This window comes from Maniola jurtina, chromosome 8 (assembly GCF_905333055.1).
Source record: "Maniola jurtina chromosome 8, ilManJurt1.1, whole genome shotgun sequence".
Lineage (NCBI taxonomy): Eukaryota > Metazoa > Arthropoda > Insecta > Lepidoptera > Nymphalidae > Maniola > Maniola jurtina.
Window position 1 is genome coordinate 5,093,661 of NC_060036.1, and position 26,696 is coordinate 5,120,356.

Genomic DNA, 26,696 nt, shown 5'->3' on the forward strand with positions numbered 1-26,696 from the left:
AATTTTAAGCAAAAGGAAGGCGCTCAGACTAGGGATAAATGGAATGGAAAACTTCACTCGGAAATCCGCTCCTCGTTACGTCATGCGCCTTAAGTTTCACGGGTGGTCCAATAAGTATGTATTTTATCATCGTATTTAAATAGTTTCATTGCTGCATATAAATGTGGAATTGCGTTAGAATTTTGAATAAATTCGCCCCATGTTAATATAATAATATAATTAATGTCCGAATTTTTTGCAAGATAAGTCGCATCGGAAAAATTAGTTTGCGCAAAAAAGCGTAATCTGACGCTGTAAATATTATTTCATACTAACGACAAGTTCGAGCTCGAGCGTGCGTTACACTAATTTTGTAAATCAGTTTCTTTCACTGGCGCGCTTTCTAGAGCTCTGCACCCTAAGGGTACCAACGGGACCCTATTACTAAGACTCCGCTGTCAGTCCGTCTGTCTCTTAGCTGTATCTCGTAAGTATAGAGTTGAAATTTTCACAGAATGTATATTTCTGTTGCCGCTATGTCGACAAATAATAAAAATTTCAAAATGACCAACCATGAAAATTTAGATAAAATTAAGTGTTATTACTTGATACGGAACCTTTCATGTGCGAGTCCGATTCGCACATGAAAGACTCCGTACCATCGCACTTGGCCGATGTTTCATAAGTAAGGGCTTATTTATAATATATAGTCCGTACAAAACGAGCTCACTCGCCATTATAACGCTATGTATCCAACCTGTCATACCAAAAGTACGATTTTAGTCCTTATTTTTACGGTGCACCGTACTTTTTACATGACAGTTGACACAGAGTTAAAATGGCGAAAAAGATCTCATTTTGCACGCATTATGCATCGATGGTGTTATTGTCGTTTGTAAGGCCTACGTCCGTCATCAGCACACCTACGTCAGCTAGTCGGTGGGTGGCGCCAGGGCTAGCACGATGGCTTTCATGACGGCGGCAGCGGCTAGCGCGGCGTGCGGCTGCCACTCCTTGCCGCGAGTGCCGTCGCGGTAGTCTGATATGCCTGGAATCACAATTATTTAACATATAGATAAATAAATACTTAATAAATAACTACTTTTACCACAAAATCATTAGCTGATGAACTGAGTTTACGCACTGTCTGACCTTATGCAATACATCGAAAGATATCGAAGTTCATTAAGGAAAACGAACATTAATTGAAATTGTTATGAATTAACTCAATTGTCCATTATAGTTAGGCTTTATAGGTAAGTTTCATTTACTTTAAGGCATCGTTAATTCTACAGCAGATTTCATTATTAGTTATGCTACAAATCTATAGTAGGCCTACATTTATTCATTCGGAGGGCAGATGTCTGTCTTCTAGCATCATATCTCATCATCATCTTACTTGTGTGAGGTTTCACAAAAACGAGCTCGAACAGAGAAAGTGAGGAGGCATTTCCCTCTGTTCGAGCCCGCCACCGGCGCGCCAGTGTACGCCTGAACTCCTCGGTACTCACCTCTGATGGAGAGGAAGCAGTCCTTGCAGTTTCCGACGACGCTATCGAGCACGGCGTCGAGCTCGCAGTCGTACGCGAGCGCGCGCGCGTGCGACGCGAAGGCCGCGCGCGCCTCGCCCGCGCACGACACGGCGCGCCCGCCCGCCACCGGCGCGCAGTGCACGCGAGGGCCGCGCCTGGACACGTCGGTGTAAGACCTTTATATATTGACTATCCAAAGCTAAAGTTTGTACCCTTAGCGCGAGTTGGCAAATCTCGACCACGCCGATAGAAATCAAAAATACTTGTGCTGTGAGGCCTTGCTTATTGCCTTAATTCATAACACTAAGTCGAGAAGAAATACCCTATAGTTTGATTTATTTGAGATTGCCAAAATATGCGGCATAAAATACTGTATTTTTTGATTGTGTTGACTTCGAAGCTTGATTTTCTTACAGCCAAAGGGGTCGTAGACGTTTTTATCTCCACGCATGCCTGAGAAAAATGATCTTGACAGACAGACAGACGACGGAAGTGATCCTATAAGGATTTCTTTTAACCGTTCGAGGTACAAATCAGTAAAAACTTGTCACTCATACATTTTGTCGCCCTGCGGCGCGGGGTGCGACACCTCGATGTAGGCGCCGCCGCCGACGTCCACGCACAGCCGGTCCGTCGCCTCCTCGGGCGGCTCCCAGCGCCCCGGCACGCCTTTCAGACGGTTCAAACCTGCACAAAACCATTACGATATAATATTTATGCCAGAACCAAGCAGTGAGAAGGATAGTCTTACAGAAACCGATAAGGGGTATGGGCTATGGATGTAACAAAAAGTGCCGCACCCCTTCCAAGTCAGTCCGCTACGATCTTACACTACATCATCACTTACCGTCAAGTGAGATCGCAGTCAAGGGCTAGCTTGTTAATTGGAATAATGGAATTAAAAACTTATTCACTGCAGTGTACCGAGTAAGAGGTGGCAATAAAGCAATGTTAGCCACCATTGGATAAAAAAATCGTAGCGTTTTAGAAATAAACAGTCCATAGAATCCGTTGGACTGTAGTAACCATACCGTCATTGACATGATGGGTCCAAGTGGCGCCAGAACTTGCGAGGATGACCGCCAAATCTTGTAGAAGGTAGTCCGCCGGCTTGTACGGTTTCACTTCGTAGTCCCAGCCGCCTTTGTTGTTACGTTCTGCCTTTTCGCAGTAGATGTACACGTACCTAATTAAAAAAATATACAGTGCGATAGTTGAGATCACACTCGCCATTTTAGCTCTGTATCAACTGTCATGTCAAAAGTACCGAAATTCAAATTTTATTTGGTTTTTCGCAATTTGTAAACTAATACGACAAAGTAGGCTTATGGCATTCTAGTTGCGACAATGACAGTATCATTTCCACGTGTTTATGTAAAAATATTTCCTTGATGAGGTCCAGTTTAAGAAATTAGCTCTAGTATCGACTAATTTGTGAGTTACAGTCGATACTAGAGCTAATTTCTTAAACTGGACCCTTTCAAGTAAAGATTTTTATATAAATAGGTGGGGATGATACTGTTATTGTCGCAAATAGAATGCCACTGTCTACTTTGTCGTATAAGTTTACAAATTGCGAAAAACCAAATAAAATTTGAATTTCGCGGGCAGGCCCGTCGCATCCACCTGAAGGGATAAAATCGTACTTTTGCTTTTGACATGACAGTTGATACATGATAGAGCTAAAATGGTGAGTGATCTCAAAATGACATTAAAACGTCTGTTATGCACCATACTGGGTACATATTAAATAGGAAAAGTAACGTAATTGCAGCTTTATTTATAGAAGCTACTAAGGAACCCTGATAATATTATCACACCGAAGTTGTATTTAAATGAATAGGTATTGAAATATTTTGGTATTCCCCATAGTATGTGTCATATGTGATATTCAAATAGGTAATTAACTAAGCATTTGTCAATGATGACGTATGGTACAGACAGGTAACGCTATGAATTATTATTGTGATCAATGGGTAGTTCAAAGTTCATTCATTTAACCCGCTCTCGGGGCGTGCTGTGAGGTCATTTACATTAGACTCATAAGCCTATAGCATACTTAAACTAATTTAGGTAATGTGTACTGCCATTGAACTTAATTAGTACGTATAGAAGGGCTCTGTCATACAAAAATCGTGTTGTACGAAGCTGTCGAAATTAGTATGACACTGGGCATCAAGTTGTAAGCAAAAACGAGTCAAAGGCCGCATAATTTTTGTTCGGAATGACTCGTCTAGTGCTTAGTACTTACTACATATGATAGCTCGTTGACTGTATTAGATTTATAGGATACTAGCTTATGCCCGCGACTTTGTTCGAATGGACTACATAAATTTCAAAGCCCTATATTGCCCCCTTAGGGGATGAATTTTCAAAAATCCTTTCTTAACGAATGGCTACGTCATTATAGCTATCTGCATGCCACAACCCGATCCGTTCAGTAGTTTGAGCTGTGCGTTGAGAGATCAGTCAGTCAGTCAGCTTTTCCTTTTATATATTTAGACTAACTGATACCCGCCTTTCGCGTAGATTTATGTTTTCAAAAATCTTTTTAGAATTCTTTGATTTTCCGGTATAAAAGAAGCCTATGCCACTCTCCAGGTCTTTAACTATATCCATGCAAAATATCAAATCGATCCCTTGCTCCGTTGCTGCGTGATTAAAGAACAAACAATTAAACAAACCAACAAATAAACACACTTTAGCATTTATTATACGGGCAGTGACTAGCTGACCCGCCTAAGCTACTCACTACTAGCAATCGCTCGGACGGAGAATCGGAAATTCCTTAGGATGTCTATGTAACAGAGAAATCCTTCAAGCTAAATTTTAAGATCGAGGCCGAGCTGTTTGAGCTGCACTTAGAGATATACCATATGGACCACTTCCCAGGTAGCATGAAAGCCTTTTCAAATGTAACACTTATTTCCTATCTTACATAAAGAGAAGCCTGTGAAAATCCACGAAGCAAATGCTCACAAAATTTGAAAATGATTTTATCCCGCTTTACTTTTAGAATTTCTAATACGCTAAAGATCGCTGCGTGTAAGAAAGAGAAAATCATCTAGTTAAATAATAAATTAATGTAGTAACGATTGTAAGTTGTGTAAAATTGAAAAATAACTTTCCGTGAAAAGTCATCTAAATATGAAATCACTGAGAGAAAAAATCATCAAACGAAAATGATTTAAGTAAAAGTAGCAATAATGCCCATCTCTAGTAACAACATACCTAGATAAATAAAGAATAATAGATAAAACAACATAAAACATAGACACGATTTATTGAGTATTCAAGATTATGCGGTAGAGTCAATATTATAGGTAAGTCAAATCAATACCAATAGGTACAATGTAGGAAAACTAATTGCTATACCTATTGTGAAAAAATTGCGAAAGGATAATTGTATGATTCGTCGAATGAGTGGATTATACTGGATTTTCTCATAACTTTTGGTTAGGAGTGTAGACTCTAGACGCATACGTCATTTACAGTGGCGCCTAAAGACGCCGCCGCATTTTAAGCTATAAAATTACTCAATATGTGTCAAGGTCTTGACATGTTAAACACTACCATGCGTTTTTGTATTCGAAAAGCCAAGCTTACATCATTAGCATAGATGTAGATAGTATAGTATTTAGTCCAAAGAGACGATATCCAAGCGAAACCATGGGTATTGTATAAATAGTAACTTAAAAAACTGTTCATTTACAGATTAAGCTACAGGTAAGTGAAAAATTAAAAAGAGCAGTATCAAAATATCACACTTACGCTACCAAAACATTACAAATATTCTAATGTAGGGAGATTACCAGTAAAGATATGGTAAAGATTATAATAATTATAGCACTACAAAGAACTCATTTTAACCATCAGACAATTTAGGACACTTAGATAAAACGACACAAAAACCTCAAATTGTTTCTTAAGCGGCGAGAACTTTAGGATTAGTGATGTTCGAGATTTGACCTTGATAAAATTAATAATTATTCCCTTTTATCAAACTTTCAAACAGCAAATACGAAAGCATTTAGGTAGGTGTTTTCTATTCCTTTAATAACTGTATTCTTATGAAAGATTGATTTACTCTATAGTAAAATTATATGTAAGGTACCTATTACGTATCAATTGAACGTAAAGTCTGAATGTATTCAATTCATTAAATTTTTAAATTCATTTCATTCAATTTATAAAAAAGATAGCACTATTACACAGCAGATATAGAGCTGACAATTTAGTCTGGTTTAGAGATAGTGTACAACATAATTGACCTCTTTCCTTCGATCTTACCAATGACTATGAGTTTTTCAATATTGCTGGCGTTCTTCCTTGCTATGTGACTGAAGTACTCGAGGCTCCTCCGCAGACAGATGTTAGATAGCCTCATCTTTATTTTTAGTTTGTTAAGTATTCATCTATAATACTAGTTATTTATTTATATAGTTAATAGTTACTAGAACTGTTTTTTAGTATAGACAAATAGGTACCCAAGTAAAGAAAATGTTACTGTATTAGGACTTCTTTCATTTAAAAAAAATATATGTATGTATGCTCAAATTGTTCTATAGAAATCTAGTATATCAAAGAGGAACTCACTTGTCTTGCAGATCCGGTGCTGGCGTGGAGACCACAACGTCTCCCAGTCTCACGTGCTTAGCATAATCCGTATAATGGGGCACCCCGCCGCCCACGCCCACCAAGAACACGTAATCTACCTACGACACAAAACACCTCTATGAATACCAAATTCGTATGTGACTTGCGTGAAAAATTAACTAGACTTCATAAATTTTACGACTAAGTCGGCAAAACCAGCGGGTCATCCCCATTATCCATATAGTCTGTCATTCAGAAAGATTCCACCCGGAACGAAAACATAAATTCCACATAGAAAAGGTCTATCTATCTTCGCTCTCTGTTAACCAAATGAAAAAAATATTTTATCTTGACGGATATGAACGAATATACCACAGATGATTTGCCTTGTAAAATCAGTTCAAGGCTACCCTGAACCCTCATGTCGTCGACATTCCTTGAAACGATATGCGTCATGAATCATGATTCCTCATAGATACCAGCTATTACCTATGAGTGCGTATGGCAAAGATTTGGAATCGTTAAACAAAGTTTAGCGATCATCATCCAAAAAGCTTCTCTATCTTCGGGTAACTAAGCCCTGTCCATCCCCTCGCGTCTTTGGGGACCTTGAGCCCCTTTGCCTTCAATTCTACCTTCTAAATTCTAATGCTAATCTTGGGAATCAGAATTGGGCTTCTCCCTGTAAAGAAAGCCAGTTTCCTTCACATGATGGTGGACATGAGTTCTCTCTCTTTGTGGACCAATTCCAGTTCCAATAAAATCAAATTGCAATATCGTAACTTTGCTTTAATAAATCTAAGGGTCCATAAGCATTCAAGTGTAACATCCTCTGGTGCGCGGGCGTACCTACTCACACTCATGCGAGAAATTCAATCAAGCGTGTTCGCATCTGTTATTGTAAATCATAATGTATAAACATAGATGGAATCGCTAGGCGTCTCGTTTAAAAATAAATTGAAATTTCCCGCATTGCACCTCCAGAAATAATTGTAATACATTGTGCTTGATTCGTAGGTATCGAACTACACTAATCTTGGAACTTGCTCTCGTTTGGAACATTAGTAATGTAGCAAAATCGCGCCATTTGTTATGAGCTTCAGCCACTTCACGTTCACATACGAAATAGAACAGGCGTCCAAGGACATACTAAGCAGGTTAACACCAATTAGCTAAGTAGATTTTGATACTATTTGGAAGTTTCATGAGCAATAAAAACAATGGTTATTTTTACAGCGCGAACTGAATAAAATCTTCAAGCCACCTGGAGTTTCATCATTATTGGCACTCGTGTTTTACGAGATATTTCACCACAGGTTGCCTCACTTTTTTAGGGTTCCGTATCTCGAAAGGAAAAACGGAACCCTTATAGGATCACTTTGTTGTCTGTCTGTCTGTCAAGAAACCTATAGGATACTTCCCGTTGTCCTAGAATCATGAAATTTGGCAGGTAGGTAGGTCTTACCTACCTGTCAAATTTCATGATTCTAGGCCAACGGGAAGTTAGGCAACGCTATAGGTTTTCTTGACAGACACGACAGACAGGGAACAAAGTGATCCTATAAGAGTTCAGTTTTTCTTTTTAAGGTATGGAACCCCAAAAATTAGATACGGGTTACAAGTTACCTTTTGGAAAGTGCCAAGGAGCCTGGTTGTGGTGTTACCAGCGGCTGTCATGGCTTCTCTCGTCCTGCCAACTGACGGCAACTTCGTGGTGACGACTCGATGTGCGCCAATAGTTCCCAACGTGTACACATTGGATTCACCTGTTGAATATATTTGTATATCAATGGCGAGTCAAAAATAGGTTACTGAAAGTTTTCTTTAACTTTCAACAAAAAAAAGTGATTACTGAATAAGCGATTTCCGAACATAAGTAGTTTTAAAATACACCCTATTTTATACGTTGTTTCTGTAAATAAGAGTGCACATGTAATGCATGCACATGCACTGTAATCTGCACTACTATTACCTTGGGAGGTAAAACTGTAAGTATTAGGTTGTATGTTTTAACACTAACTTATTGAATTTCTCTTTTCTCTTAGGACTAAGACGTCCAATAAGGTTAGTTACCAAAAACTATGATAGGTACAACCTTATAACTCTCCTCTTTACGTGAAGAGGAGAGTCCTTGTGAGGAGGGTTTTCGTAAAATCTCTTCTAAACGAATGCCTTCACCCATTGAAATAAATGTTTAGAATATTCCGAACGGTAATCGTGTTCTACGAGCCATCAAACTAGAGACGTTGTCCATTGTTTTATTGTCGTAGAGTGCCTTATCATTCATTAACTTTACGTTAACCATCAACTCACATGCGCTTGAATAACAAAGCATTGTACTTTTCATCCTTTCATTGAGAGTTTGGATGACTCAAAGATAAGTATTATCCTTTTCAACATCTAGGTAGGCACTACTGCCGTCCTAACAAAGAGTGCAATAAGTCGAGTTTTTGGGCAAATTGACTTAAGACCATATCCGTAATCAGGAAAATGAGCTCTATATTTTCGCCTTAGACGTCTTTTTTGTATCTTCAGTAGTTTCGGTTCTGTTGGTTATCAAAACTGCAATATGTAATATTACGATTTGTAAGTAGCTAATCATAACCGCGAATATCTCGAAAGTAGTCGAAACCTAGTTATTGCTCTCTTCGTTAGGACGACAGACTAGCAGTACTATTTTCCTCAATTTCATATAATAGGTATCCTATTAGATTATTTTATAAAAGCCTCATAAGGAATTGTCAATTTAGTAGCGTGATTCATTTGATCATAATATGTATTACAATAAATACAATTTATTTTGAAATCCATCACTAGTAATTAATTCACACGTCGCGTAGCACGTCAATGATAATAAAGAAACAATAAAACCGTAAATAATTGGTTACTAAAACTGCTCAGGATTCGTCAATATTAAGTATAGTATAAGTGATAGTGAGAGCGAAAATGGATTTAGTAAAAACTTTCGCAATTATAAGTATTGTTATGACACACATCGAAATGATACCAGTTTCGCTGACGTCTAGTGTAGAACTCTTAGATCCTACGAAAATTCCTACTGTACTAAAACTACCGAAGGATATTAAACCAGGAACAAACATAACAATTCTTGGAAATAATAACAACGTTGGCATGTAAGTATCTAGTGATAAAATTATTATATTCAACTAGCATCGTCCGCGTGGATTTAGGTTTTTCAAAATCCCGTGGGAACTCTTTCATTTCCCGGGATAAAAAGTAGCCTATGTGCTAATCCAGGATATTGTCTATCTCCATCTCCAGTTTGGATGTTTGTGACTTCACGCCACAATGACTGAATGATTTGGGGAATGGGGATAGCTTATACCTGGGAAATCGAGATAGATTATGAAGTAACAGACTATTTTATCCCGGAAAATCAAAGAGTTCCCACAGAATTTTCAAAATACCATACGCAGTACACACACCAATACAATATCCATGCGCACGAAGTCGCTCGTCTCCGATGCATTTTGCATTTTCGTATTTTTAATGGTTTAAATTTTTTTTAGGTTTAGCGCAACGTTCTCTGGCGACTTTATGGATAAACACGACAACTGCAACATCTTCTTTATCCCTAATCAAGACAAAGATCAATTCACAATTAAATTCGAAAATCAGGCCGAAACTAGCGAAACAACTTACGATATTGATCCCAATAATAGTAAGTAACTGAACCACAATATGAATTGTCCTTACATCCTTATATTACTAAGATATTAAAATTTTAAAACTAACCGGTAAACAACATGACTTTCCTATGTACTACAGTATTTTTAAGCCTCGACGCAAAAAGAGGACTGTTATAAGAACTGCTTGGTTTGTCTGTCTGTCTGTTGGGTCATATCGCTAAAATGGATGGATCTATTTTAATGCGGTTCTCATATAATATGTTTAGTGAATATCCAGCTGTTTGAGAATTTTCAGCTATTTTTTCAGGGTGAAGGGGTTTCAATAAAACATTTGATATTTGTAATTCTACCACTATAACTTGCTTTATTAACTATTATGAAAGTTCTCCTTAATGTTCCCAAAGGTGTGTGAATTCTGCCAGGCCGCACTCAGCCAGCGTGGCAACTATAGTTTAAGCCCTAGGTTAGGCACGCGGCTGGTCTCAGAGACCAGCCCCGTGCTCTGTAGTAGGCCAGCGATGGGTTGAGACGACGATGATGATATAATGAGTGGCACTGATGATTGAACCAGCTATAACTTTTTAGATTTAAGTAAAAATATAAAAAATAATCGAGTAGCATATTCCAATAATACCTACATGTATTTTAATTTTATTATTTCCAGAAGAGGTCTCTTTTACTCTGCATGTGATTGCTAGAGTTACTGAATCAGGTGAAATAATGGATCTATATTTTGAAGAAACTGATAGAGGACAAGAGCCAATAGGTCACTGTAGGTTCGCGTCATTTCAAACTCTCGAATACATCGTATTTAAAGGCGTTGAACATGTCCAGAATTTGAGCTTTAATTTTACACGTCCCGATTATTGATTTTGAGAATTCACATTTTAATAAGGCATGAAAGGAAATTTAATGGGGAAGGAGGGACGGTTATCGTTACTATTAACGTTTACCAAAAAAATCGTTACGTTAAAAAGGTACTTATAACGTTAATAGTGGGCATTGTTATTTTTATTGTTACTTTTTAACAATAACGCAACGGTAGTTCAGTAACGCTACAAAAATACCGGTAATTCGGTCCCTGAGGGGAAAAGGAGAGCTCATAAGAACAATTTATGAGAAACTAAGAAACAATGAAAAATGGAAGAAATACAAGAGAAGCTAGACGATAAAAAATACGATACATTAAGAGGACAGTGAAACCAGGAAAAGTTCGTAAAATAGACCTCAGGAGCATATTATCAGAAAATAAGCTTCGTATCATACCTACCTGCGAGATATCGATTGTAATCAAATTTTTAATAAGTGTAGTTTCAAATTTTTCCTATAAGTATACCTATTCTGATTTATTAGAATATCCATAAGTATTTTTACTGAGCGAGATTATTATAAAAAGTGGCAAAATATGCATTTTAAATTGTAAAGTATGGAATTGCTGGGTATTTAAAGACTAACTCAATTATATCATACTAAGTAAATACCTTTTCAAGTTTGGTCACATTTCTTTACTATTAAAAATAAAATATTAAGGTAACTTTGTGTGTACTGTCTAGTCATTACTAAAGTTAAGTAATCTTCGGCTGGTCCGAGGAAAGGTTTTTTTATAATAAAGATTATTTATTCGTTGTAATGAAAAGTTTATTTTACTGTAAACCATTAATTTTAACCTTTCATAATATGGGTATGGGTAAAATGAACTCGAACATTTGTACATTTGAACATTAAAAAAAAATATATTTATGCAAAAGTAATTATGTCATTAGAAATTTAATATGGCGGCATATACTTATTATGCATAAAAATACAAACATAAATACAGATATACAACATCAATAAGATAAAATATACAGCCGTGCGATAGAATGTGCCCACTCTTTGGCCCAAACGAAGAAATCGTGCAAACAATAATAAATCTTTGAAAGTAAAAATAATTTGAAGCGTTTGTAATAATATTTTCTGTGGTCATAATTTGTACAGTGTAGGTAAACTTCAGTGAGGCGTAGTCACGCGTTACTCTATCACCGATATCCGGAGAAACTTTTTTTTTTTTTTTAAAGTATATTAGCCATGTTAAATGACTAATATTCCCCTTTCCTGAGGCAACTAAGCGTCAGGCTTGTGCTAGGAGTAGGTACGACAATAGTGCAAAGGGTGGGGTTTGAACCGTCGACCTTCCGGATTTCAGTCCACTCCTTTTACCGTTTGAGCTATTGAGGCTCTGAATCATAAAGTAAACAACTTTTAACATTGGATTATAAATTAAAAGGTAAGATTTATTTTCATTGCATGTAATTTTTATGATCTAAATCATAAAGTAAACAAAAATGTACTTACCTAAAACCTTATATTCAGTTCTAAGAAAGCATCTATCATTAATTCCATGTCAGGTCAGATTGAAGGTAAGTTCTAAGTTGGAATCATGTAAAAATCCGCCTCTAAGCCAGGTGCATAATACATCTAAATATTAAAATAGGAATAGGGATATCACCTACTAAATGTGAAACTATTCAGACAACTCATAATATTTATTCATTAACTCATCATATTAGTTTCTAGAATATGTCTGCAAAATTTCATGGACTTTGGTTGCTTAATATTCAAATGAAATTGGAACTACGTTTGTATGAAGCGAGTGACGGAGAGACCCCTCTTAACATGAACGACGAGTCAAGATTCTGGTCACAACTTGTAAAATACCGTACCTGCCTATTGACCTGCGTCAGACAAGCTTACTTCTACGTGATAGTACTCAAGTTGCTACATAAAGTCACGTACTCTTCAAAAGATAGATAACCTAGTTTTACATGTTTTATAAAGGTTTTATATTTTAAAAAAAATAGGCCGTACGCCTACACTTTTTATACTAATGATACTTATGTAAGCCCCAAAATATTTGTTTTCAACCGTTGTACATCGAGTTGGTTAATCCAGTCATCCCAATAAAACTTCTGATTGGAACTCAATGAGGTTTCCCAGATGGAAATAATAACCAATCTTACTTATTAGTTACTACCCACTTCGGTACTGATGATTTTTAGCAAAAATCTTCATCATCATCTCTTGTAGATTTCCACACGCCGTATGAGATATATATTTTCAGACTGACAATTATCACGTAAATCTGTTAGTAAAAAATCGGCCCAGTAGTTTAGGCGCTACGGTGGAACACACAGAATCTGGATACAAACATACATACATATTTACATATATACATACATAGACTGCTAAGATCATAACCCTTCCTTTCGGCTTTGCCGTAGTCGGGTAAAAATATTCTTATAGGTTCTACGTTATTGTTATACTTATCAGGTACCTACTTAGGTACCTATTTATTACCTACAACGAACGCGGGGACAATCGAAGCTGATAAAATGTACAAGTACCTAGGTGACTTGCCTCAATAAGGTGTGGGTGGATTAGTAATAGTTTAAGGACTAGTAGGTTTCCGTGACTTAGATTTATGAAATTAATAAAACATCATATTAGACATTAATTTATGTTTGATATTAAAAATAACACCACAAAGGGTGTGACTGCAAAGAACGCCTTTTTGCCACACTAAAAACTTATATTAATCGCCTATATTAAACATTACTGTGACTAAATGAACACACACAAGCAACTTAAAGCGGTGGATCTAGAAACTTGAAATTTTACACATGGGTTCTCCCTTTCACGTTTAAGACCCACACTAAGAAAGGACTTGGAGAAATTCCTTAAAAAACCTAAATACACATGAACGAAGTCGCGGGAGTCAGCTAGTCCCTGATACAGTGGAGATCCCCCCATTAAGTGAAGGGATCAGCTCAAGCGAGTTGCTGGAAACCTATAGAATCCATGCAAAGGCTTGTGTCCAACAGGGCACCTCTATTATTTGGAACTATTGATAGGTCAAATCATAAACCTTTGACCAGATTCTGCTTATTGTTTAAACCCATAAATATTTAACTATCGAAAAAAAAATTGAACCAGTAAGTTAATTGGGAACGATTAGCAGACATGATCAAAATAATTTTGAATTTAACGATCATACCAATTATTGAGATGCAATTAGTAATAATGTAGGCGGCCAACGTAAGTAGGTAAGACCAATTCGAGTCCATTCAGCTCGGAAAATTCGGTAAATATTTCTTGGCTTATATGCTTTACTTTATGTTGGAAGGATGTGCTACTACGAACTAACACCGCCCTCTGCCCTTTTCCGTGTGACATGCCTGTTGAATTGATGACCAAAAGATAAGGCAACTGATGTAGGTAATGATAATATTAGGTATGTTATCCTTGTCTAAGTAGGTAAGTGCGTCACTATTTATGAAAATCAACTTGTTATAAAAAAACTTTATATAAATGTATCGTGGGACGCATACTGTACACGCTTTAGCTATACAAGTGGTGCTCATAGCTGACGTCTCGATCGTGCAGAATAACTGCGCTTGCGGCTCGGAGGTGGCCGCGGCCAGTGGCGTTAATCTTCAAGGTGTGTAACTGTGTAAGGTGTATACTGTATAAGTATATTGTGTCTCCGTATTCCGCTGTGAGCGTGTTTGTTTTCGGTATTACGTCACCTCAGTCAATCCACATTCCATCTCTCTATCATTGATAGGTAGTTAAAAACGAATCTTAGCGTGAATTGACGTGTTGTGTTTATTTATTGATTGGAAACGTAGATTAATCACGATGTTAAAAAACTGTTGGGAGTGTGTGATGGGGTATGTAAAGAGCAGTTTAAGTGTTATTTTTAGGCTACACGGCGAGAAGTTTGCCCCGATATTTTCTTCTTGTAATATGCGGAAGTGCACTTTCAATTACCTACTCAATGTTTGCAAACATTATATTTCGCTTCAAACATTTTAAAGTGTAGTTTGTCCCTTTGTCACATTCTTTTTACTATTTCCAAACGATTTCTAAACTTTTTCAATAGCCAAATGTCAATGTCAACACTATTGACAAACGTTAAGTTTGGACGGAGTTGAGACCCGAAAACACGTTTAGTAGGTTATGTAAATTAAAATACAAGACTGAATTTATGAATTGCATAGTATTTAACATGAATCGTCCATGTGGTAAAAGGCTTGTGGTTATTTGACGTACTTTAATTATAGTAAATATCATTTTGTAATTGACCGTGAGTGTTGATATTTAAATCGATTCAGTGGTTAACTCCGATTAACATTGGACGTGTATGTTTTATATTAATTCTGATTAAAAGCGTATACCAAAAGCTAATTTTTTTTTTATTAGAACAACTTTGCATACATGTTTACTGATGAAATACAATTCTTTCATACAATCTAGCTCCCCTGTTGACAATGAAGTTTATGGGACGATGTTAAATGGGCACTCACAAAATACTGCTTGGCCTGAGTCACATCGACAGAACGAAAATATGTTTAGATTGCCGAGGCCCCTAAAAAATGGCGATATGATAGAAATAAATGGATTTTTACAAGGCGATCCACAGAGGTATTTATTATGTAAACTAACTTTGAAATAAGTAGCAATATTTATAAATGAATCGCTTGTTTTCCATTAGCACTTGTCCTGTTTAACACACTTTTTTCATCTTATTACTTATTCTCTATAAAATAACTGATTTGTATGAAATATGAATCAGGTTTAAGCCTAATTTTACATTATCCTTTTCAGGTTATTACTCAAACTTACAACAGGCATGAATAATCCAGATGATTACAATATTGTATGCAAGGCTGAAGCTAATTTCTCTGAGAATATTTTCCATATAAGCGGCAGTGTAAATGGACAAATAGACAACCAACCCCCCTCTGAGGAACCAGATTTGATTGGTCAATTTCCAGGTAATGTGGTAATTAATAATGTGGATAAATTAGTTAGTGCTTAAAAACTGTGATATATTACTAAGTAATTATAGTAAACAGATAAAAATTGAAATGAAAGAATATTATGTAGGTAAGTATTCTTGTGTTTAATTATGGATATAAAAGAAAAAAAAAACATTTCCTTATCTGCTCACACTGCGTAGCACCAAACCTCCCTGATTTTTTTTCCAGATCCAATATTAGTAATTTTATAATTTTAATTATTTCCTACTTTGTAGCAGATGGGAAATTCAATTTCATAATAAGAGCAAGAGGTCATGGATATAATATGTACCTGGATATAGATGTGTTTGAATCAAATATGGGCACAAGAGAACTAAAACACAATTTAGGAGACATCACATTTTTGACACTGGACGGTGATATTACCAAAATTGAAGATTTAAAGTTTACATATGCGTAATTATAAGTATTTAAAGTAGTCTTACCCATTGTATTATACTTATGTGAGATTTTATTTATTGTAATTATGTGCATTTGAATAATGTTTCTCATGGAAGAATCACACATACTGTTATTGATCAGAATTCCATTTTTTTTCAGTATTAAGCTTGATTTTTGTGGTTGTATTTATTGTTACTTTAAGTTTAGGATATTTTTTTTTGTTATTGAGGATCCCACCCATATGTTCACACTCTAATGAATAATATTCTCAATATTGTTAGTTATTTTTTGTAATAAAATTATGAAAAAATATAAATTATCTAGTTATTCAATTATTATTTCTGATAATGTATGAAAAATCCAATTAACTAAGTATTTTTGGAATCCATTCAAAAATTCAAGGGCTTCTTAATATAACTTATTTTTCTTCATTTGTATTCATTTGTGTTTTGTCTTTTGACACATAAGTGGGTTTTAATTACTGAACATATTAGCTTGACATGGCTGGCTAGGCAACAAATTAAAAATAAATCTATGGTTTTCTCTTGGCAACTAATAACAACAATACAACTTACTACAATAATGTTATGACTAAAGTTATTAGTACAATAAGGATGTTTTGATAGTACTAGATTTACTATCTTTTGTTATATGGGTCACACAATATTTAGGGTTCTGTACCTCAAAAGGAAAAACGGAACCCTTATAGGATAACTGTTGTCTGTCTGTCTGTCCGTCCATTCATCCGTTAAAAGCAAATATCAGAAGTACTCACCAACTGTAGTGTACCGCACAAAAGTTTCTTGGTTATCCATCATAGCGTCGACTGCTTGCTTCTCACAGTAGAGGGCCGTCACCACTGCTATCGTGGGTTGCCGGGATGAGCACAGTGTGGGCATTTGTTTCACCACCTAGGGAAGGGAAGCTTTATATAATGTTTATTTATATTTGGATTCATTCTGTTGAATATTGGCATATTTTACGAGTTCATCGAATAGGTGCATGAGCAGCGTTACTAGTCTGAGTGTATAACAACCACATCTGCGGTAGTCTTGGCGTGAGATGTCGCAGACAATATTTAAGACTCCCGGTCACTACGAGGGTCACAACTCACAGGTGTCTTAACAAGCCCCTCGCTGACTAGCGGTCCAGGGCCCGCGGCCGGTCGAAAAAAACAATGAATTGAAAATGAAAAAATATTTATTAACTAAATACAACTTATTTTATTTTTTTCTCTCTGTCCGATGGTATCTACACTAGGTAATCCTGTGTCGTGGCCCATGGGTAACAATATACCGATAACGTTTACAATAAATATCGGTAATAATCGGATAATTGACATCGCACAAGTAAGGTACGTGCCAACGATCTTCGAATGGACGATGCTATAGAGTATAGATCATGCAAAGTAGAAGAGACTTAGCAGGAAAGCAGACCCTGACGTAAGCCGGGACAAAATCTTGGTATAAGAAGATTGCGTATTTATCAATTTTGAAACCGATTTTTACTACCAAACCGATTTTGAAAATTCTTTCACCAGTATTCTATTGGTGAAAGAACTAGCTACATTATTCCTGGGTAACATCCTCCATACTAATATTATAAATGCGAAAGTGTGTGTCTATCTGTCTGCTACTTTTTCACGGCCCAACCGCTGAACCGATTTTAATGAATTTTGGTACAGACTTGGGATACATCTCGGGGAAGGACATAGGCTACTTTTTATCCCGGAAAATCAAAGAGTTCCTACGGGATTTAAAAAACCGAAATCCACGCGGGCGAAGCCGCGGGCATCCTCTAGTAGGCTATATTTTATTTTGAAAAAAATTAGTGATCCCTACGAAAATTGTAATCCCCGTAGCCGTACCCGTGCGAAGATAGTTTATGTAGTCCACGCGAACGAAATCGCGGACATAAGCTAGTTACAAATTATGTTCTCCTGACCGAATTTCAACCACGGCGGCTAATCCTAATGAAGATTAGCCAATTACAGGAGGCAATGTTATAGAGCACAAATGCGTGCGCAAAAAGGTGCATTCTGTATTCTCTCACTACCATAGTCCAATGGGATGTCTATTTGACACAACCAGACCAGACCGAAGAGTTCGGGTGCGTGCTTTTGGTTGGTGGTAGTCTTGACATAATATCATAAGTGACACATGAAATAAATAAACTCGTTGGATTTCATTTTTCGTATTATCCAACGACGGGAGTAGTAAATAATAATAATCATAGTAACCACACGTGCCAAATGTGACTTAATTTAATTTAAGAATGACGCGCAATGCACATACATGAGTTGATTACATTACATGCGCTTTACTCATTTGTTTTAAAATAAGAATACGCATCATTTGAAAGACGCGATTGCAATTATTACGAAATTTATAATCTACTAGCCGATGCCCGCGACTTCGCCCGCGTGGATTTAGGTTTTTGAAATCCCGTGGGAACTCTTTGATTTTCCGGGATAAAAAGTAGCCTATGTGCTAATCCAGGATATTATCTATCTTCATTCCAAATTTCAGCCAAATCCGTCCAGTAGTTTTTGCGTGAAGGAGTAACAAACATACACACACACACACACACACACACACATACAAACTTTCGCCTTTATAATATTAGTGTGACTAGGTCCTTTGTTCATAGAAAATCTACTAGCGTCACAAGTAATCGACGCGCAACGGTGAGAATGCAAGGAATTAATTTAACCTATGTTGTCATCCGAATTTTCAGTGCAAATAATATTATTACATAGAAAACTTGTTCAGCAGAAACTTTTTTAGTTGTTAGGTATGAAGACTTATATTAGCGGAATGCACAAACTCAACAATATTCACTGCTCTCTCTCTCTTCACTCGTAATCCTCATTAAAGAGGCTCGTAGACCTTTCCATTAATAGCGGATTGATAGGGGTTTTCTTTTCTTGTCTAATAATGTGTCAGACTTCGAAGTACTTCCGCATAGGTATTTTATAAGTAGTAAATATAAATAACAATGTGGAAGCCACCGTCTAAGCTTTCAGTTTTCCTTTTGCAATTTGAAATTCTGAATCTGCTGTCCAAACCAATGGTAGAGTCAAACACGTAGCTTATGATATCAGTCTTCATCATCATCAACCGATAGACGTCCACAGCTGGACATAAGGTCTCTTCCTCAAAAGGAAAAACGGAACCCTTATAGGATCACTTTGTTGTCTGTCTGTCTGTCTGTCCGTCCGTCCGTCCGTCCGTCCGTCCGTCCGTCCGTCCGTCCGTCCGTCCGTCCGTCCATCCGTCCATCCGTCCGTCCGTTCGTCCGTCCGTCTGTCCGTCCGTCGTGTCTCTCAAGATAACCTATAGGGTACTTCCCGTTGATCTAGAATCATGAAATTTGGCACGTGGGTACCTTTACTTGTACTATAAGGCCTTATAGTACAAGTAAAGGAATAAATCCGAAAACCGTTTTATGGTTACATTACAGAAAAAAAATGTGTTTCAATTTTCAAAATAAGATAGCTATACCAAGTGGGGTATCATATGAAACCTTTACATTCTGAAACAGATGTTTATTTATTTTTATGCATAATAGTTTTTGATTTATCGTGCAAAATGTCGGAAAAAATACCCGAGTACGGAACCCTCGGTGCGCGAGTCTGATTCGCACTTGGCCAGTTTTTTTCGAACTATGTGCCCTATCCATTGCTGTTTCAGCTTCGCAACCCGCTAAGAATGTAGTTTCACTCTGGTTCACGATCTGCTCAGAGCAGACTTACATGAAATAAATTTTTGAATTATTTAAATTTTGTCGTTTACCTGGGTATCAATACTATGTTGTCGCACGTAGATGCCATCTGACATTAGACGCGTCAACCCCTTCTCCTCTAAGGACTCCAATGCGTCTTTCACTTCGGCCTTTGACCATTTTCCTGCACTGAAAATGCAACTCATAGACTGTAATTGGGATTGGGATGATCCCAATCCCAATTACAATTCCCAAATATGTGATGACAATATTTTTCTTTATTAACGAATATATACTCACGTTACGAAGTCTTCGACAGAGAGAGGATTAGGGTAAGCATTTTCAATCATATCTAGTACCCTTTGTTCTGATATGTGCGTTTGATTCACTATACTGTCTTCAATAAACGCTGAAATAAACATTTTTATATAATACTGTAAGTAGATGTAAGTAGATTGTATATAAGAAAGTACATAGTTAAACTGTTTCTACTACAGTAAAATAAGAATCTATTTGATATAACTTCTGTCCTGCGTTTCTTTTTCATATACTGTAAAATCTATGAATGAAGTTTGAAAAATTTTATATAACACAAACAATAGAATAAAAATAGTGGTAATGTATGAAAAACATTAGCTCAGTTTTTTAATATTTATATGTAGGACGTAGGTATTAAATAAACACGCATAAGAAAAGAAACCAGATGTCTTAATTTAGACCTAGTTGTCCAGAAATCTCTAACTTTAACACAATTGCCGTTAAGCTTTTCACAAATTCCATTGCACAATTTCAGTTACGGAAACATTTGTAGGGTCCAGCAAATAACTTTAGCAAAAAGTAGTTGTGGGGGACACAAGGTCCACTGATTAATCAAAATTGCATTTAAATCCTTTCGTGCCCCCTTCAGTGCGCCAAAAAGACCTTAAAATCGATACTCTGCATTTGCTCACGGAATCTGTTGGGTACTGGTACTCGCAGTTCTCTTAAATTAGTTAAGTTTAGAGATTTACAACCAAAGTCCGTCTCGCACAGGAAGGGTTCCATACCATCATACAACAAATAACACTTTAATTTTTTTTAATTTTCATGGCAGTAATTTTGAAATGTTTAGTATTTGTTGTTACAGCGGCAATAGATATACACATACTGCGAAAATTTCACGTCTCTACCTATTATGATTCACGAGATACAGATATGTGGAGGGACGGATGGACGGACGGAAAGCAGAGTTTAACGGGGCTCTCCCCGTCACTCGCTTCATACAATCGTAGTTATAATTTCATTTGAATATTAAGCAACCAAAGTCCATGAAATTTTGCAGACATATTCTAGAAACTAATATCTGTGTCTGTGGTGTTTTAGATTTTTCTAAAAATATGTAGTTTTAAAATTACAGGGGCTCAAAGATTTGTATGTAATTTTTTAAGACCATGTAACTTTGAAATTGAATATTTTAACAGAAATCTGGAAAACCACAAACATAGCCACAATACTTAATATTCAAATGAAATTGGAACTACGTTTGTATGAAGCGAGTGACAGAGAGACCCCTCTTAATAATAGGGGCCGGTTAGCACCTTTGGGTACAGAACCCTACAAACTAAAAACTAACCCTATATTGATTTTGATGGCAACAAACATGCTTTTTAATGTGACAAACTATGAGTTTCTATATCTATTTCTATATCATATAATATAATAACGAATCCATCAAATCGAGCACATACAATCAACAATGTGTCTAACTTGTGCTAAATGGTAAAACATACAAGGAAACATTGAATGCCATAAGATTCTTTCATGAGTTAAAATATGTTAATTGAAAATAATAAGAGGTGTATCATTCTTGTGATGTGTATAAAAAGTAAACAACCAACAAATACAAATGGATAAATATAAGATTGATATCATAAGCACAGACATAAGGAGCCGAAAGCCAACCACAATGTTAAAAAAAACCGGCCAAGTGCGAGTCAGACTCGCGCACTGAGGGTTCCATACTCGGGTATTTTTTCCAACATTTTTCACGATAAATCGAAAACCATGATGCATAAAAATAAATAAAAATCTGTTTTACAATGTACAGGGGTAAAGCTCTTTCATAGCCCCACTTGGTATAGTTATTTTACTTTGAAATTTGAAACACATTTTAATTTTTTTTAAATGATGTAACCACAAATTCGCGGTTTTCAGATTTATTCCTGTATTTGTGCTATAAGACCTACCTACCTGCCAAATTTCATGATTCTAGGACAACGGGAAGTACCCTAGAGGTTTCTTGACAGACACGACGGGCAGAAAGACAGACAGACAGACGGACAGACAGACAGACAACAAAGTGATCCTATAAGGATTCCTTTTTTGCTCTGGAGATACAGAATCCTCAAAGTCTGTAAAAACTTGCTTTTAACGTTAAATATAATATTTGTCAGTTGTTTAATTTTGTATAGTGCAATGAATTAATTGTTATTTTTAGTGTAAAATTAAAAAATATGTTCATTGAACATGTTATGTTTTCTTAAAAATCTAATATTTTAATAGTATTATTTGCAATCTTAACTTTCAGAAAACACAGCATGCTTTTATATAATATTCTAATGAAATACATACAACCGTTATCATACTTGTATACAACTGTCTTACTCGAAATATCACCATTCACTTCTGTGGCACAGAATTACAAAAATATATATTATTTTAAAGGCATACATAGAATGTCTTAATCTACACATAATTTAATATTTTTTTAAATTAATGCAATAATACAAATATAATTTAAAGGCTCTAAGAGCAAATTGCATATCAGACTGGCCATTAAAGATTACAATTATGGTTAAAGATCACAATGAATTGTTGTTGTTGAAAAAAGTCAGGTTTGTTAACTTTTGATCAAAACTTTACCTAAAAGTAACCATGAAGGTACAAAATTACTGACTTGTGTGTCTCACTTTTGCTTGTTTTTTGGTGGTTAATTTTTTTAACTTTAACCATAATTTAACAGTCTAAAATGTGACTATATGGTTAACTAGCTGATTTGCCCACCACCATCTATATAATAAATAAAACAGTACTGATTGACTGATAGACAATGCACAGCCTAAACTGGCAGATCTAGAAACTTGGAGTTTTGCATGTGGTAGGGAGAACCTCCCTATAAATATTTATAAGGATAACTATTAATACGGATTTTGATAAATTTTAAATAAGTAATGGAGTATTTTTTGCCTGCCTTACTTTATTCTATGATACTAACCTGGTGGTGGTGGACCTGTGCCTTCTTGTCTTAATTCTACTTCTAATAGTTTCAATTGGTGATATTTGTTTTGCATTAATTTTATTATCTTCTTAATAAACCCCACATAATCTGTAAACAAGAAAAAGTCTGAGAATAAAACAGGCATATTATCATGTAAATATTCTTCTTTATTGGTATTATTCATTATTGGTTCTATACTACTTATTATTCCTAGATTATTGGGCATATACTTCAAGATACACTAATATTACACAGAGGTACAGTTTGTATTTGGATATAAGAGGTACTTTAACCTTACCTACTCTCCAAAATTACTTCAATTTCAAAAAATCTTTAACTGCTAAATAGCTACATTATATCCAAGTGTTATAGGCTATAGATTATATATTAGAATCAAATCATGGAAGAAGTCACAAGCAAAAGCTACTGTACTATATTTTTTTTTCATATTTCAGTAAGTATGCGCTACATGAAATGTAGCCAAAATAAAGTCCAAATTCAAATACATGATTTGCTTATAAAATGAAGTATACCTTTAGGAAAGTCCTGAGGACTAACAAGTTCTCGGAAGAATGCCTGGGCTTCATGTGGGCAATCGTCAAGGGACACATCAGGTTTAAACCAAAACCTGAGAGCCCTTGCCTCTCGTGTGTGGTTACCGGTTACTGCTGATACCAAATACACACAAAACTCTAGTTGAGCATGGCAGGGTTCTGTTACACCATTTTCTGAAAATAAGTAACAAAAAGTTTTTTTTTAATATTTGTCATGTTAGACATCATCTGTTTTTATGAGATACAAAGCATCCTAGTTGCAAACTACCTCTGCGCTTTTATCAAAATTGGTTCCATTGTCAAGAAAAAAATTTGAAACTGAAATTCCCTCTGAAATATTTATTACATCATCAGTATCGATTTTCGGAACAAATCCACAGTAGTATAATATTTTGTCATAAATTTATCAGCAGGAAAATATTTTAGTTAGTTAGGAACTGAACATGTTAAATTAATTGAAATAGTATAATTATTAAACTCAGCATTACCATAAATTTTTTCCTTATTGATTATGATCCCGGTGTGGTCTCCTCCAGCCACATGAGTTTTGTCACTTGGCTCTGCTTCAATCACTTTCCTTTCAACTATCAGCACTGTGGATGTTGGGCTTTTACTCTTTGGAGTCATTATCACCTTCTCTTCAATTTCAGCCATGATTACCTCAGTGATACAACTACAATGCTAACAGGTCACCACGACGCGCCCTAACTCCTGTTCAAGTAAAGACGATGACTCATGAACTTAGTCCTTTTTAAAAATATCGTGAGTCGTAACAAATGACAGCACCGCAACCTACTTTTCTGCAGTGCAAGGTTAACACCTGCTAACCTTAACAAGAAATCTCGAGTTACTTGTTAGATCAATCGCTACTTTTAGGGCGGTTACAAATATGATGAACACACAAACAAAAACAAATTGCAACAGTTGAAGTGCACTCAATGATAAATATAAGTTCATGTATTATCCTTGGCAAGATCAGCTTCATGAATAAGTAATTACCTTTAATCAAACGAAGTCTCAAGTAGCTTTTTAATTTTACTTCTCAAGTTCTCAAATATTAATCAGTATAAATGCCTCGGATGAAGGTACCTGCCTACAGCAAAGTTCAAATCGTTCAAATTAATTAAACGTCATTGTCATTTGTCAAATGTAATATCATTGTCAAGTCTGTGTTGGTTTTTTTTTTTTTTTTTTTTTTCTTTAAATCTGGCTTTACTCTGATTAGCCAATGTCAAGTTTGTGATATTTTCAAGTTATTGAATTTATACAAGTATGGACTCCGTCTACGCCGGCGCCCGCCGACATACGCGCGGCGCCCCTTTAGAGCGCTTCCCAGTCAGTTCCACCACCAAAAAACACCAACTAACACAAAAACCAGCCACTCTTAACAATAAAAAACACTCCAAACAAGCACAGCACGCGCGCCAGCAAACGCCATCGCAGACGAAGTCATCTGTGTTGGTGTTAGCTGGCGTCTCTAGACTGGTATAATAGTTATCTGTGGCTGGCGGTCGTGCTCTGCCTTTTTGGAGTGGTTTTTTTGTTAAAACTGACTGACTGGAAAGCGCTCTAAGGGGGTGACGTGCATATGTCGGCGAGCGCTGGCACAGATGGGGTCCACACTTGTATAGTTTAACTAACTGGTTACAAATGTCTACAAACTTGACATTGGCTTATCTTTGTAAAGCCAAACGAGAGAGAGGAATGTACTCTGTGGTCGTCACCTTCACTCTTTAGACTGGTTTATAGTGATCTGTGGTCGTCACCATTGGAAGGCACAAAACCACAAAACATTGGAATTTGATTTAGCGTTGTTTTAAAATTATAAATATCTCTTAGATCTAAAAATCAAATGTGTGAGGCTGTGTTTTGTGCCTCCAGATCTACGAAAGGAGGCCTAAAAGCTCCTGAATTGTCTTTTCATAGGTAAGTCTTTAATTAGTACCTATTTCATCGTTACCAACCGCGATTTTTATTTCGAAAATTGCTGCAAATTAAAGATTTACATGTTAGAAGTGTAATTATCTTTGCCGCGCACTACTCATTAAAGAAAACACCTCCTTTGGGTGCACTTAAAGGCGAACCAAGTCGTCCTTTTCGAATAGATGGGATGAAAATAATTTACCTTTAATGTACCTATTTGTAGGTTTCCTACATGTCCTGAAGTTAGAAATGCTTGGCTCAGGGCAATAAGAAGAGAAAACTGGGAGCCAAAAATCCATGCCCGACTATGCTCCAAGCATTTTGAGCCATCCTGTTATGTATCTGGTTTAAAAATAAAAAGGCTAAAATCGGACGCAGTACCGACCATATTCGAAGATTATCCGAAATATTATCAACCAGTAAGTTGTAACCAGTAATTTTTCAATTTGTACTTACGAATATATTATAACAAAATTGCACACTGTTGTACTTATTAACTGCTGTTTTTTTAATAGGTTGTGAAAAAAAGAAAACTAAATCGAGCGCAGGCATCATGTAATGTCAAACCTGAAATGAGTCAAACCTTTGAAGAGGTAGAGCCAAGTAGAAACAGAGAACTAACTGTTATAGAAGATGGGAGGACGCTGGCAGATAAAAGACTTTTAGAAACTATGGAGAAAGTTCAAGCCACATCTGATCGGAGATTAAAAAAAATTAAAATATTAAGAGAAAGTAGAAGAAGAGCATTGAAAAAAATTGCTTCTCTTAAAAATATAATCAAGGATTTAAAAAACACATGTACACTTGCACAAGCACACACACACATTCGTACATACAAAATCTTTGTTAAGGATTCAGTACCTACATAAGAAAATATTATGTTAAAACTTTAAAAGATTATTCATACTAGCGAGTGCTCGTAGCTTTTGACAAAATTATTAAATTTTTAAGTTTATTTTATGTTATCATTTATATTGATTTATATTGATAATATGCCCCACCTATATTTGTTGTACCTATTCTTTTTCTTCACAACCTCTCCCACCAAGCCAAGGTTCACTAATAGAGATCTCTTATAAAAATAAGTGCTTTCCTGTGCGCTTCCTTTTTACTGTACCTACTGTACTTACCAATAAATAAACATTTAAAAACCGGCCAAGTGCGATTCAGACTCGCACACTGAGGGTTCCATACTCGGGTATTTTTTCCAACATATTGCCCGATACATCAAAAACTATTAT

At 36.1% G+C, this 26,696-nt stretch overlaps 4 protein-coding genes across 16 annotated transcripts; 3 read left to right on the forward strand and 1 right to left on the reverse strand.

Annotated features, from left to right (window-relative positions):
- Window positions 1–634: 634 nt before the first annotated feature.
- Window positions 635–24,637, reverse strand: LOC123867287. Of its 5 annotated transcripts, none has more exons than XM_045909265.1 (14): window positions 24,329–24,517; window positions 24,021–24,243; window positions 23,512–23,706; window positions 22,976–23,086; window positions 22,333–22,386; window positions 20,023–20,131; window positions 19,794–19,911; window positions 16,775–16,910; window positions 7,734–7,873; window positions 6,108–6,226; window positions 2,543–2,697; window positions 2,069–2,198; window positions 1,491–1,666; window positions 635–1,027 (listed from the first exon to the last, which is right to left on the reverse strand). In XM_045909265.1, the coding sequence occupies exons 2-14, from the start codon at window positions 24,184–24,186 to the stop codon at window positions 912–914; spliced, it is 1,725 nt and encodes a 574-aa protein (XP_045765221.1). In that variant the 5' UTR covers window positions 24,187–24,243; window positions 24,329–24,517; the 3' UTR covers window positions 635–911. The 5 variants fall into 5 exon arrangements, with proteins under 5 accessions (XP_045765221.1, XP_045765223.1, XP_045765222.1 ...); XM_045909267.1 differs by lacking the exon at window positions 24,329–24,517 and adding an exon at window positions 24,532–24,637 and having other exon boundaries at window positions 636–1,027; window positions 22,366–22,386; XM_045909266.1 differs by lacking the exon at window positions 24,329–24,517 and adding an exon at window positions 24,532–24,637 and having other exon boundaries at window positions 636–1,027; window positions 22,336–22,386.
- Window positions 8,777–11,363, forward strand: LOC123867293. Of its 2 annotated transcripts, XM_045909283.1 has the most exons (4): window positions 8,777–9,241; window positions 9,638–9,789; window positions 10,422–10,667; window positions 10,824–11,363. In XM_045909283.1, exons 1-3 carry the CDS (start codon window positions 9,054–9,056, stop codon window positions 10,625–10,627), a joined length of 546 nt encoding a protein of 181 aa, XP_045765239.1. In that variant the 5' UTR covers window positions 8,777–9,053; the 3' UTR covers window positions 10,628–10,667; window positions 10,824–11,363. The 2 variants fall into 2 exon arrangements, with proteins under 2 accessions (XP_045765239.1, XP_045765237.1); XM_045909281.1 differs by having other exon boundaries at window positions 10,422–11,363.
- Window positions 11,985–16,331, forward strand: LOC123867291. Of its 8 annotated transcripts, none has more exons than XM_045909280.1 (4): window positions 11,985–12,023; window positions 15,053–15,220; window positions 15,404–15,573; window positions 15,834–16,331. In XM_045909280.1, the coding sequence occupies exons 2-4, from the start codon at window positions 15,084–15,086 to the stop codon at window positions 16,016–16,018; spliced, it is 492 nt and encodes a 163-aa protein (XP_045765236.1). In that variant the 5' UTR covers window positions 11,985–12,023; window positions 15,053–15,083; the 3' UTR covers window positions 16,019–16,331. The 8 variants fall into 8 exon arrangements, with proteins under 8 accessions (XP_045765236.1, XP_045765234.1, XP_045765229.1 ...); XM_045909278.1 differs by lacking the exon at window positions 11,985–12,023 and adding an exon at window positions 14,033–14,234; XM_045909273.1 differs by lacking the exon at window positions 11,985–12,023 and adding an exon at window positions 14,254–14,466.
- Window positions 24,638–25,315: 678 nt separating the features above from the next.
- On the forward strand, window positions 25,316–26,410 carry LOC123867290 (THAP domain-containing protein 2-like). Its single transcript, XM_045909272.1, has 3 exons — window positions 25,316–25,458; window positions 25,679–25,874; window positions 25,971–26,410. Exons 1-3 carry the CDS (start codon window positions 25,385–25,387, stop codon window positions 26,322–26,324), a joined length of 624 nt encoding a protein of 207 aa, XP_045765228.1. The 5' UTR covers window positions 25,316–25,384; the 3' UTR covers window positions 26,325–26,410.
- Window positions 26,411–26,696: the final 286 nt, after the last annotated feature.

What these genes read in the sequence shown, in the direction of transcription:
- LOC123867293 (XM_045909281.1), top strand. Translation starts at nt 9,054, where the DNA reads ATGGATTTAGTAAAAACTTTCGCAATTATAAGTATTGTTATGACACAC. An exon ending in AATAATAACAACGTTGGCAT is followed by an intron (nt 9,242 to 9,637) that starts GTAAGTATCTAG and finishes AATTTTTTTTAG; the next exon opens with GTTTAGCGCAACGTTCTCTG. An exon ending in CGATATTGATCCCAATAATA is followed by an intron (nt 9,790 to 10,421) that starts GTAAGTAACTGA and finishes TATTATTTCCAG; the next exon opens with AAGAGGTCTCTTTTACTCTG.
- LOC123867291 (XM_045909273.1), top strand. Translation starts at nt 14,435, where the DNA reads ATGTTAAAAAACTGTTGGGAGTGTGTGATGGG. An exon ending in TGTTGGGAGTGTGTGATGGG is followed by an intron (nt 14,467 to 15,052) that starts GTATGTAAAGAG and finishes CATACAATCTAG; the next exon opens with CTCCCCTGTTGACAATGAAG. An exon ending in TTACAAGGCGATCCACAGAG is followed by an intron (nt 15,221 to 15,403) that starts GTATTTATTATG and finishes TATCCTTTTCAG; the next exon opens with GTTATTACTCAAACTTACAA.
- LOC123867287 (XM_045909265.1), bottom strand. Translation starts at nt 24,186, where the DNA reads ATGGCTGAAATTGAAGAGAAGGTGATAATGACTCCAAAGAGTAAAAGC. An exon ending in TCCTCAGGACTTTCCTAAAG is followed by an intron (nt 23,087 to 23,511) that starts GTATACTTCATT and finishes TCTTGTTTACAG; the next exon opens with ATTATGTGGGGTTTATTAAG. An exon ending in CTGCTTCCTCTCCATCAGAG is followed by an intron (nt 1,028 to 1,490) that starts GTGAGTACCGAG and finishes TTGTGATTCCAG; the next exon opens with GCATATCAGACTACCGCGAC.
- LOC123867290 (XM_045909272.1), top strand. Translation starts at nt 25,385, where the DNA reads ATGTGTGAGGCTGTGTTTTGTGCCTCCAGATCTACGAAAGGAGGCCTA. An exon ending in CCTGAATTGTCTTTTCATAG is followed by an intron (nt 25,459 to 25,678) that starts GTAAGTCTTTAA and finishes ACCTATTTGTAG; the next exon opens with GTTTCCTACATGTCCTGAAG. An exon ending in ATCCGAAATATTATCAACCA is followed by an intron (nt 25,875 to 25,970) that starts GTAAGTTGTAAC and finishes TTTTTTTAATAG; the next exon opens with GTTGTGAAAAAAAGAAAACT.